At 34.8% G+C, this 12440-nt stretch overlaps 1 protein-coding gene across 1 annotated transcript in view; it reads left to right on the top strand.

Annotated features, from left to right (window-relative positions):
* Window positions 1–1376: 1376 nt before the first annotated feature.
* Window positions 1377–12440, top strand: part of LOC108747645 (protein PTHB1) — a 15614-nt gene continuing 4550 nt past the window's right edge. Inside the window, exons 1-8 of the mRNA XM_018485241.1 lie at window positions 1377–1948; window positions 2504–2592; window positions 7381–7645; window positions 8120–8367; window positions 8612–8742; window positions 10851–11028; window positions 11356–11601; window positions 11853–12095. Coding sequence (XP_018340743.1) covers window positions 1674–1948; window positions 2504–2592; window positions 7381–7645; window positions 8120–8367; window positions 8612–8742; window positions 10851–11028; window positions 11356–11601; window positions 11853–12095 — 1675 coding nt within the window. The 5' untranslated portion in view covers window positions 1377–1673. The remainder of the gene's footprint in view (window positions 1949–2503; window positions 2593–7380; window positions 7646–8119; window positions 8368–8611; window positions 8743–10850; window positions 11029–11355; window positions 11602–11852; window positions 12096–12440) is intronic.

Below are 12440 nucleotides of genomic sequence, written 5' to 3'. Positions count from 1 at the left end.
TTTTATTAATAGTTATTTAAATTTTAGACTTTACATATAATTATACAGCAGAATTAGAAAATAATTTATTACTTATAATTCATTAACGTATAAACTGACCAAAATGAAGTGAACAATTAATGATTATTTTTTGTAATGGGAATACATCTTTATTTTTAATAATCACACTCCGTCTATATGAAAAATTATGTCTTTCAATATATTAACCTTATAATTTTTATTCTAAGTATATATTATTTTTTATAAATAATAAAGCGTATGATCGAATATAGCATTTCAAAGAGAAAAAAGAATAATTTTTTATTAAACCGTGTAATTATAGGTACAGAAAGTTTAAAATTCAAATAGTTATACCTTAATGAAAATAAGTCGTACGCGATCATGAATTAAAATTTATTTCAAAGCTCTTGAATTTTTAGATGTACATTTTATTTAGAAATTATTTAGAAACAGGTTTTGTTATTAAAAAAATGTTCAAAATTCTAACAATCGCGTGACAGTCCACTCAAAAACGGTACTAGAATCCATATGGAAATCCAATCGATATTTCTAATCAATTTTTCCTACAAGATTCCTCATAGTATCAATCTACATCTTACAATCTATATGGAAATGTCTACGTAGAATCCACAATTCAAAATTTCGATGAAAATTGATTTCGATTTGGCAAAGAAATGTCAACCATGTATGGATATTATGTGAATAAATTTTTAATCCGTGACGTAGTCACGGTTAGTTAAAATATATGGATTCCACGTGGATACTACGTGTTCTCATCGGGTTTTTTATCTCAATTTTATTTAAAATCCTGTTATGCAAATTCTGCCAACGACACATTGTATCCAGCGCAAAAAAATTTTCCGGGTGTTGAATAGTGTTATTACAGAATTGTTACACAAATTATATCGTACTAAATTATTACATTTAACATCTAGAATCAAAAGACAAGATAAATTTCTTGTCTTTACAAAGCTATTAAAAATTTTAACCTAAAGAAATTTACGAGCCATTGAATTCGTACGAAATAAATATCATTATAAGCAATTATAATTTATTGAAGTGTTAATGCGAAGGTATTAAGAAATATACGCCAGAAAATGCTATTAAATTTGCGCGAATTGATTATATATATATATATTCTGAAACAATTACAATTCTTTAAAATATCGAAGGTTTTGAAATATTAAAAATTATAAGCCAAAAAAGGCGGATAGCTGAATGGAAATTGAATATTTTTAATCAATTAAATTTTTTAAATAAATCAAAACTTTTAAAGTTATTAAAAACTCTAAGTCAATAAAATAAGTCACTGAATCTGCGGAAATTAAATATGCTAAATAAGCAAGTATAGTTCTTTAACATATCATAGACCCGTTTTGAAACTTAGGAAAGTCATGTGCCATTTAGACAGTAATTTGCGTATACAATAATTTGCTGATACCTGTAATACGCATATACTTCGACATTCACGATATTTAGATAATGTGGAGTTACACCGCAATTTTGTTGCGTCTTCGATTAGTTTTAGCTTCAAGCGTCGAGACGCTGACTTGTTGTGGCGGAGCGTCGTCAATATTGTCATAGCAACCATCGGCGTGTAAACCCCTAGTGTTTAGTTGCATTTTGTCCTTGTCCGTGTCACGATGCCGACGAATACTTGAAGCGTATCGGAAATGTCATTGTTCAAGACAAATGAATGGTGGAGAACGCAATGCGGAGTGAATGAATCTTTCGATAAGCACAGCTTGCTGATCACGCCATTGTTCGGCGCTGATCGAAAGGACATCATCGTCATTGGCAGCCACAGCGGATACCTCCGAATATATAGCCCGTTCTCGCAATGGATAGAGGAGACCAAGTCGCCGAGCGGTTACAAGTCCTCGGACTTGATCATCGAGACGCAAATCAGCGACTGTATCGTCGACATGAAGGCGGGCAAATTCGTCTCGTAAGTGAGATCGTGAGATTTGTGAAGTGAAAGGATTATTGACGTCGTGAAGAATTGCACGTTTTTAACTCTGGAATGCATGGCCTTGTGATGAAGATTTTTGTGAAAGCCAGAACAACAAGAAATAATTTCAATTAAAATCAGTTACAACAAAACAAAATTAATTTGAACTTAATCTATAGAAATGTAAATTTAAAATTGAAAAAAATGTAACAGTTAAAGAAAAAAATAAATAGATTGTTATAAAATTTTACAGGGATTCGTTTTATATGCATGCCTAAAATTACCAATTTAATATACACGCATGATATTTTTAAATAATATGTTAAATTATGTTTTGTATATAATTGTGAATAAAATTAGATAAATTACACAGACGTTAAAAATAAATATGAAGAAATCTATCTATTAATGTCTTGTTAGAACTTCAGAATATTATTTAAAATTCAAAGCTATTCTGTTAAAAATTATTTTTAATTAAATAAATGCACTTTGCAACATCGTTTGTTTAAATGTTATATTTTTATCGATTACATCGATACTGATCTGTTTCAGAGGCTCACCAGATACACGACTCGCGATACTGACATCAAAAAAACTTGTCATTTACAACATAATTTTGAGTCAAGGCTCCGTTGAGCACGGTTTGTACCAGAATACATTATTATATTAAACCGTAACAAATTAAAATGTATCCAAACACATTTTTAGTATAATTCACTTTTCACCGTTAATTTAATAATTAACTGTATAAGTCTTTTCTTATTAATTATTATGAATTATCTTTCTTCTTATTATTAAATAATACGTTTTTTAAAGAGTGGTGTGTTTATGGAAATTATAATTTTGCTGAAATATATAAAAGTTTAGCTAGATACAGATCTAAAAATAATTTCGTTGGACCATTAAATTAATTGTGTAGGATGCTAAAATATAATGAGCATACTGCAAAAAGTTTTGACATTTTAGCAACAATTTACTAGAACATTTTACATAATTATTCCGATAGTTTAACAAAATTATTTTTTATTTGTATCTAGCCAAATTTTTAGATATACTGTGTTAATACCTTAGAATACTTTAGCGTATTCTTTCCGTATAGTAAACAAATCATTGTTTCATCGTCTTAACTTGAAGATGTGCACGTTACATTTAACAAAGGTAGAAACTAAGCAATTATCACTGAAGGAAGTCTGTAGTTTCCGTTATCATTTTTTTCTTCTTTTAATTGGACATCAGAATCACAGTACGCCGCGTGTTATCGGAATATTAATTTCAATATTATGGTAATAAAACATTAATCGTGCGATAGAACAGCCGTCGGAAGAGATGCCAGCACGGCTATATAACGACTAATAAGATCGAGTGATCGTGAGGACCTCGTGTGTAGGTCTGACTGGAATTCTCGCAAGAAACCTGACTTAAATATGCTTCGTTAATTAGATTTTGCAACCTCAACAAACAAGTATATACGGATAAGAACATGTCGAGCATTACATGTATATATGTACTTTTATTTCATTACACATGTCTTGTAATCACCTTATATTAATATCTCTCATTATTGACTACAACGATTAATTATATTACAATTACTAACATAGTTGTCATTATTAGACACTGGAAAAAAAGATGTTGTTTCAACAATATTATTTTAATTAAAAATAATCTCGTCGATTTGACAGCAGGTTTAATGAAACAAATGAAATTTTACCAAAACAAGAGGAAGTATTTGTTTCATTAATGATGCTATTGTGAACAAAATTGTTTTCAATTAAGATAACGTTGATACATCATTCTTTTTAAGTGTAGGTACTTAAATTTTTGTTGCTCTCGTTATCGTTATATTGTTACTACTATTATAATTCTTGAGTTCAATGTGTAATTTATATATTTAGGAAGCGGGGAACGTGTAATTATTTTTCGTTTGGTCTTGAAGAAGCCCTCAGGGTTTGAAGCTGCATCCCATAGACCTGTCTTCCAAGAGCCGGTCCATGGCTCGTAGATAAAATAACCGCGAGCGGTGTGCCGCTAACGAGCATCACAAGCGCGCTAAATTATTCCCGCGCGTAAAAATCCTCGGCGATGATGGAAACGCGCGCGCGCCCCGTCGACGATGTCTCGGAACGATTTTCGTGCGATATCAACAAGGCACAAGTTGCAAAGCTGATACCGCATTTTTTTGTTGTTGTACAAAAATGTATAACATCCATTTGCGAATAGTCTTCATAATTGAAGCGGATTAAGATGTATAGAAATCAAGAAGATCGAGAAAATTGAGAAGCAATTTATCGCATTGCATGAGAAAAATCGATATTAAATGAAACTGTAATTTAACTTTCAAATTTTGACGAATATATCGATTTTATTACAATACCCCGCAACATCTCGATAGATGAGAAATTAATTTTTTTTTTTTTTCATAGAAAATAATGAAAACTTAAAATATTAAACTTCTGATGGCGTCGTATTATTTCCAAAAATTAAAGTATTACGTCTGATATTAAAAATTATCCACCCCATTCGTTTATCGGACTCTTTCAGGATTAAAATTTCTTTTTATACGGTACGAAATAAAATACATAAATGTATTTAGCATTGAATGTGAAGCATAAATATGGGCTTATGCGTGTTTGTGCTAATCGCCTAATCGTACGATATCGCGTATCAAAGTACGAAAACGCATCGCGCAGCGTTTCGCTCATTATAATCTTGACCAATCGAAAACTTGAGTACACACGATGTACTCGAGTACGACGTCATAGCGCGCTTCTCGACGTTTCCTCCGTCTACAGCGATTTACGTAACTCTAGAAAACTTTTTTCAATTTCCGCCTTGACTGGTGCAGGTTTTCCTCGTGCAATTTGAAATTAAAACGTCTTTGAAAGATCAAGGAGTCGGATCAGACTATTTTGACCCTAGAACGCTATGTGAAGAACATTTATCCATTAATATTAATAATCTACGCGATTCTACACATAATGTGGAAAATCACATAACCGCCGCAGGGAAATACGTAGATCGGAATATAGATTTGATCATTAAAAACTTACACAATCCTCATCTAATATGTGATGTAATAATACTATTACGGTAAAATATAACGTATAATAATGTTACAATTTAAAATAATTTCCGTATTATATATACGCATATAGTTTATAAAAAATATCAACTCTTATACTTTATATTGCGTACTATTATGAAAAATTCTTTACGTGTATTTTATATATAATATTTGATATACAATCTATGAAAAATCGTTTTTCCTCCTTTACAGTTTCTACTATTAATATATATGAAATCGGAATAAAATTAAGTTTGTTTTGCCGCTTAAAAATAGTCTTTGCGGCTGATAAAACCGTTTACTGGTAAAAATGCCCGGTTCAGTCGTTCCGATGCTAAAGACTGCTTTCGCAGCCTCGATTCAGGATTGAGAGAGGCGCCTCGAGCTAGTATCTCGTTAAGTCCAACCGATATTAGACGCAGCAATAACAACCGAGCGTTTCGTAATAATTCGCGAGCGCCGTTACGACGTCGAACGCGTTACCGTCGTCGAATGCGTGAAGCGCGCGATTCCCGGCGGGGCGGGCGCGGAACGCAAAGCGAGAACGATTATTTCCCTCGATGAAAAACCGTCCACAACCGATTTCCGCCCCGATCGCACGCTCACACGAGAAAACGCAAATTACACGCTAGTTATTTCCACATGTATAAGTTGCGACTGTCTGATTCACTTCTTTCGTAATATCATTAAAGACATTGCGTCTACTTCCTGACGCCAAGTAGGCGCCATCAATTTTCATATTATCTTTACATTTTCCTAGCAAAATCTTTCTTTAATAAATATTTTCCGTGATGAAACGAAACAGGAAATCGAGCTCTTCAAATTAAGGCATTTTATATGTATATTAATTAATGTCCAAACAAAGATAATTGTAACATTTTATCCATTTGGTTAAAAATAGGATTTTATTTGCGTCATGAAGGTTTTAACACTTGTAATTTATTTTTTCGTTCCCTTCTCTCATATAATTTTCAAATAAAAATATTCAATTCTCCTCTTTTTCCTCTATCCCCCTCTCTCTCTCTGTTCTCCTTAATTTCAATGTGTGATAAGAATATAATAATTTCTTTTTACTTTAGATTTTCTATTTTTTTTAACACCAGCGCGATAATTGCGATAACATCTTGGTTTGAATTAAATTATTTATTATATGTATACTGAAGATGATTTAATTAAGACCGAAACCTAATACAATATATTTTAAAATTGTTCTTTTTTTTTTTTTATATTTAACAAATCTATATATTGTTTCGCTCATAAGACTTTGCGTAGTGGCGTACTATATGCTCTTTATAATATTGTTTTTAAATTCCAGCCACTTAAATTTGTTTATTGTTCTATTTTTTATTTTCAATTATTTCTTTGCTTTTTTTTTATTTACGTCACCCGAATAAAGGGAACGTATTTGTCTGTATTTTGCGCTCATTTTTTTTGGCACACTCATTATAACACTGCCATTGTGATGTATATACTCAGCGAAACACTGATCGCTCTCGTCCGGACGTTCAAACGCGACCACGATGAATTGCGGTCTGACCTATATACAGACAGGAATCGCGATTGTTCGCCGTCTCGAGCCGCTCGTCTAGCGCAGCTCGCACATCCGTCTCGCATATTTATTTCTTCAATTAACTGCGATATATACACACATGTCTACAAGCGTACATAATCGGCCTGATTTAATGCCAAAGTAAAAACTGTTTCTCTGTGGCAAAAATGCGGGGCGACTCTTGCCAGTTCTGACAAATGTCGTCCTTGCGATTAAAAAAATTCAAGAAACGCATTCCTTCGAATAGTATTCATAAACATTACGTAATACGTGATAAATGGATTCTTAAGCGCCGCGTTCTGATGTACCTAATAATTCCAATAAGCACAAGCGAAAAAGAATATGGATAAAGAATAAAAATGTTGTTACAATTGGCGACAAACTTACATAATTTTTTGTTAAAAAGTTCATTGCAAGAACTTAATAAATTTGTAAACTTATGAAAATTTTGAAATAAGTAAGAAATTATAAATATAGTGAAAAATGATAAATCTGAAAAGTGGTTCATCACGAGATTAAGACTCAGGTTCCACTAACGTAAGATTAACTTTAACCCTCGGATTAACTTATCGTTTTTTAATTCTAACTTTTTTTTCTAATTCTTAAAATTCAATCAAAGTTAAAGTAAATTTTATATTAATAGAACTGGGCCTAAATGCATCGATTCTTCTTGATTAAATTAAAACAGTAAAATAAACTTACTAACTCAGAAAAATTCAGAAATTTTACTTTCTCTTATTCCAATGTCGATTAGCAATTTTAAGCTTTTATCTGAAACTGATTTAATTTAATCATTCTATCTTATTACTCTTGCAGGGGACCATTGCGACCTGGAAATTGCTTACGAGCATTCGCTACCGCGATTTCCGGCGTCCTTGACGACGGGACCGTTTGGCGGCGTGCGGGGTAGAGATTTCCTCTGCGTCCAGTGCCTGGATGGCACGCTTCTCTTTTACGAGCAAGAGACTCCCACCTTCAGCCTGGTTCTCAGGAATCGGTTGCTGCCAGAGCCGATCGTCTACGTTTCGCGGAACGACATCTTCGTAACGCCAAGCTCCTCATGGATCCTCGAATGCTACAGGCAGGTTGTTCCACTGTGCCATTCCAAGTAGCCCGTCAATAAACACCTGCCGGTGTGCAGATAACACGGCCGCGATATATCGGATTACAGCCTCGTCTTTCAGGATTATGAGCTGAGAGGACGAAAGATGTACAGTTCACTGTCATTAGATTCGCAACAGTATAATGGAAGAAAAGTTTTTTTTTTTATTATTAAAGGATTTAGAAAGTCACTCTAGAACTTGTAATGAGAAAAATATATTACATTCTTTAATATTTGTCCCTAATTATTTGCAAATAATTATCAAAATGATTAATAATTTGATTTATATTCTCCACGGAGAGTTGTGACGATAAAAGCAGATAATACAAAAAAAAAAAAAATATTTCAGAAATCTATACTTTCTCATATTTTCAAAATGTGACGCGTAATTTATATAATTTACACTAGTAAACAAAATGAGATTTTACGTAAATCTGTATATGTTTCGCGCAGATATAAGAGTATGGCGGAATTTGGCAGTAAGGATCGCTCGGAAGAATCGAAGAATCTAGAACCGGACTGGAGTTACAATATCGGGGAAGCCGTTCTCGATATCGATGCCGTTACTTTGAGCAGCTTCGAGGTCGGGATTCTCATACTCGGCGAGAAAAGTCTGTATTGTCTGAAAGACAATTGCGTCACTCTGAAATACTCGAAAAGGCTCGAGTACAAGGCACTCTGTTTTCAACCTTACGTGATAGGTAATTGACGACGGACTTAGGAACTTGATGAGAAAAAAAAAAAAGAAAAAGAAAAATGTATATTAAACTTTCATCTTATCAAAACACACTTTTTTTTCCTCGAAGAAAGAAAAAAACAAGGATAAGACGAACAAATTAGAGAAAACCGATTGGGCTAGTATTAGTTGACGCGCGATGCGACACGCCTAATTAATTGTTTTAACGAATAGAAGATAAATGTGTTAATTGAGCGCGATACTTACAGAACCGGATGGCAAGCTGATGGTGCTTGTAATCGCTGACACGAACACCCTGATGATTTACGAGGGCACGACTCTTAGGTGGTCAGCTCAGTTACCTTTTACTCCGGTTGCTGTAACTCGAGCGCATTTTCAGGTAATCAATTGCATAATGCCTATATTCGTATTCTTGCTCGATGCGGCATCTCAAAATATTATACCGTACAAAGCGCCATTTGAGAAAGAAAATTTAAAAGGAACCAAATAATTTTTCTTGCTCATTTGAAATAGATCTAATATCGTAACAGTTTCCTATTGTTAATAAGTACGGTCAATTATTGTTACACTAAAAGTTTAATTAAATTATTTAATATTATATTACAAATCCTTCACACACTTTTCTTCATGTACGTTATATATTTACAATGGATAAATAATTGTTTTGTTATTAATCATCTTGCAATAAGCAATAATATTATACACATGACAATCGATATATTTTTTTCAAAAAAAGAAACTTCGGTTATAAGTTCGTAGCAAAGATCATATTGATAATCTATTGGTCTGTCCAGATTTTTTATTTTACCATTTCATTTCTAATGGCATTGAAACGGTATAGCAGCGTAACAAATGGGTCGATATGTTGTATCTGACAAGGCAACTTTGCCAATGAGAAAAGACTGAGATCAAAAAATAATCGGTTTTCGAAAGGTTGTCTTATCCGGATATTGTATAGTGATACATCGGTAGAAAATATGGGAGAATTCCTTTTAGAAGAGGGAACGAGACAGAAAGAAAGAAAGAAGACCTCGATGGAGCGCATATCTACATACATTCACCACGATAGTCCGCAATCAAAGCCGATGACATTTGACAAAGAAGCGAGCCGAGACCTTCGCCATATCAGTGTATCCTCTTCCGTGTCGCACTATCGGCACCGCCAGCCGTTGTTTCTCTGACAACGTTATGTCAGGCACAGATCTATCGTGTCCTTGTTATCGGAAGCCTCTTTGATGTAACTTCTATTTCACATTTTCAAGAAGTTGACGAAGAGTAAAACAATCTTGAGCCTCTATAACGACAAATCTTGTGAAACTTATACATTTTGTTTCACCTCCTAAGATTCCCTAGACATTGTAAAGCAAAATGTATCTCGATGAAATTTAATAATGTACATACAATTATATACAGATATATGAAAGCAAATTTTTCCCTAAAAATTTGACGGAAATATTATCTGTCTTTCACTATGGATTCAAAAAGTTAATTACAGATTACAATTATATTCTGTCTTTTATCTGTCTGTGAAGACCGTGTCAAATGTCGACATAAAACGATAATCAAATTGCCCGAGAACACGTTTGACCATCTTACGGATTGTTCTCATTTTTGAAACCGCAAGACGAGAAAGAAAAGAAGAAGCGAAGATAAAAGCGAAGAGCTAACATGGCAATGACGATCGAAAGAAACGTTCAAGGCTTTTAACATCGGCGTCGCCAATAAAAGACCGGGAAAGGAAAAAACCGCAAGAGTGCAGGGAAGGACGAGGAGTCGGCAATTATCACCCTGGTTTTATCTTATCGTCCTGCCACAGCTAGCACGCGGCCAGCAAGGTTACCATTGTTGTCTTTCCGGAGGACACAGAGCGCGCGAATTGCTGGCTAATTAGCTTAATACCGAGAACTCCGGTTCGTTAATCAGCGAACTATCGTCGCGGCAACTGGAGCTGTTCCGACAGCTGTATCGACACGAGAAAACGCTTAGAAAACGCCTAAATCAGCCGGACGCCAGCATGAAAATAGCGACGAATGATTATTTTTATCTTATCTCGCGCAATGACAAAAGCAGAAATAGCCTTTTAGCTTGCTGTTATGAAAAGAATCTGCCGTAAGCGTTCGAACTGAAGTGTTTCACACGCAAAACCAAAAAAAAAAAAACGATCTAATGCGCTTTTCTTTAAAATGAAGAGAAATATAGTTTATAATTAGTAATAAAATAGGTAGAAAGATCAAAAGTATGTACCACCGTACTCGGATTACTTTAACTTTTAATCTGAAAGGTCAGATCACTTTTACGAGCAAGGTCTTTAATTTAGCTCTCATATTGCTTTTGCACATCCGCAGGATAATAACTATGATGATACAGGCCATTCCAGGTCTCCCGCGGTTCCTTTTTTTTTTATCTACAGTTTCTTTGACCAATTTGGGGTCGATTTTTCCTTTTGCAACGCAACTGTAATCTAGAGTTTAATATTTCTTTTTTTAGCACTTAGATGGAGTGATCGTCGTTCTCTCCGAAGAGGGCCAGCTGGAGGCTTGCTACTTGGGCTCGGAACCGTCGTTATTTATCGCGCCTCCTCTGCATCGACGCGGTTACGATTACGTGGCCGCTGAAGATGAGCTCATAGAGCTGCGCAAATTAGCGAAGAAAAATAAAGCTTCCGGTATGAATCATCAATATACCTAAAACAATCATTAGCGATACAAAGAATAAGAATTCTCCATCAAGAATCTCTTCGAAGTCCAAATTACCTACAATTAAAATTTAGTCTCTGGCTGGTATTTATAATCGATTCACGTATTTAAGATCGTCTTATAATATCGTATTATATAAATACAATCTTAAGATGTCACAAATCCAATCAGAGGGTTGTATCAGCATCTTAAGACGTTACTTAAGACAATCTTAAAATATAATAAGAACCGAATATATATGTGAATATATCGACTTTTATTACGGACATTAATTATCTTATAATCGAAATTATAAGGCAATCAGCTCAGTGACGTCACCATGGACGCCGAGCTGATAATATCCGTGGCCGTATCTGCGGATCTGGAACCCGGTCCACGCGGAAACCAGGACGACAGTAAGGACGACACGGAGGGTCGTAATTTAATGTGCAGGATCACCATAGAATTGTCCACGTACATGACGCTTCGCGATGTTCAAGTATGCGTGGACGTCACGAAGCCATTTGTCGCCGACAAGGATCGCCACGTTATTACCAACCTTTGTAAGCAAGTCACGTAAAGTTACATATTTACGGCGCAAAGACTCGAACAAGAAAATAGCAGTTTCAGCATAAAATTAAAACGCGAAAGATAGAATGACACCGTTGGAAAAAGATACGTCATCCTTCACGCAATGATACTTTTATTTTTTTTATTTTTTCTATTTCTTATAATCAAAAGTGATAGAAATGTCAATAATGGCGGCTAACTCATTAAGTATGTCACTTCGCTAATTGATCATGCGAATGCGAAGGTGACAGGCACGTTCTGCGCGCAATGATTTACCCAACGGCGGATTTACCGGCGATGTCATCGGACGTGAGAATCACGGCGAGCTACGAGACTGCGGATCGTGGGAGCCTACGCGTACTTCAGAAAACGACCCAACTACCCCTGAAGATGATGCTGAGGGCCTGCCCACCCGAGAACACGTCCACCTTCACGGCGACCATCAAATGCAGCGAGTCCCTTGTGGCTTTTAGCCAGCTGTTTCCCGGTAAATCCATCGGCACCGTCGTTTATAATACTCCTTACCTCTCTCGCCTTTCGTAACCAGGGCTGCAACCGCGATAAAACTATTCCCCTCGAATCTATCGCCGACAAATTTTTCTGTGGTCTCATACAACAACATTCATTGCGAACTCCCCGAGAGTTCCTATTAGATTCGTTTAATTCAAATTTTAACTTGTAAAAATTGTGTGCTACTAAATATTGCATTACATTGAGATTCAAATAGTTCTCTCTGAGGATTTGAGTTTATATCTTCATATTTATCATAGAGAAATAGTGTGACGTAATCGATAAAATTATATATATTCTTAAAACTTTATGTGTGTGTGTG

The sequence above is a fragment of the Trachymyrmex septentrionalis genome, unplaced genomic scaffold (genome assembly GCF_001594115.1).
Source record: "Trachymyrmex septentrionalis isolate Tsep2-gDNA-1 unplaced genomic scaffold, Tsep1.0 scaffold20, whole genome shotgun sequence".
In the NCBI taxonomy this organism is placed as follows: Eukaryota; Metazoa; Arthropoda; class Insecta; order Hymenoptera; family Formicidae; genus Trachymyrmex; species Trachymyrmex septentrionalis.
This window is presented reverse-complemented; position numbering and strand designations above follow the sequence as displayed.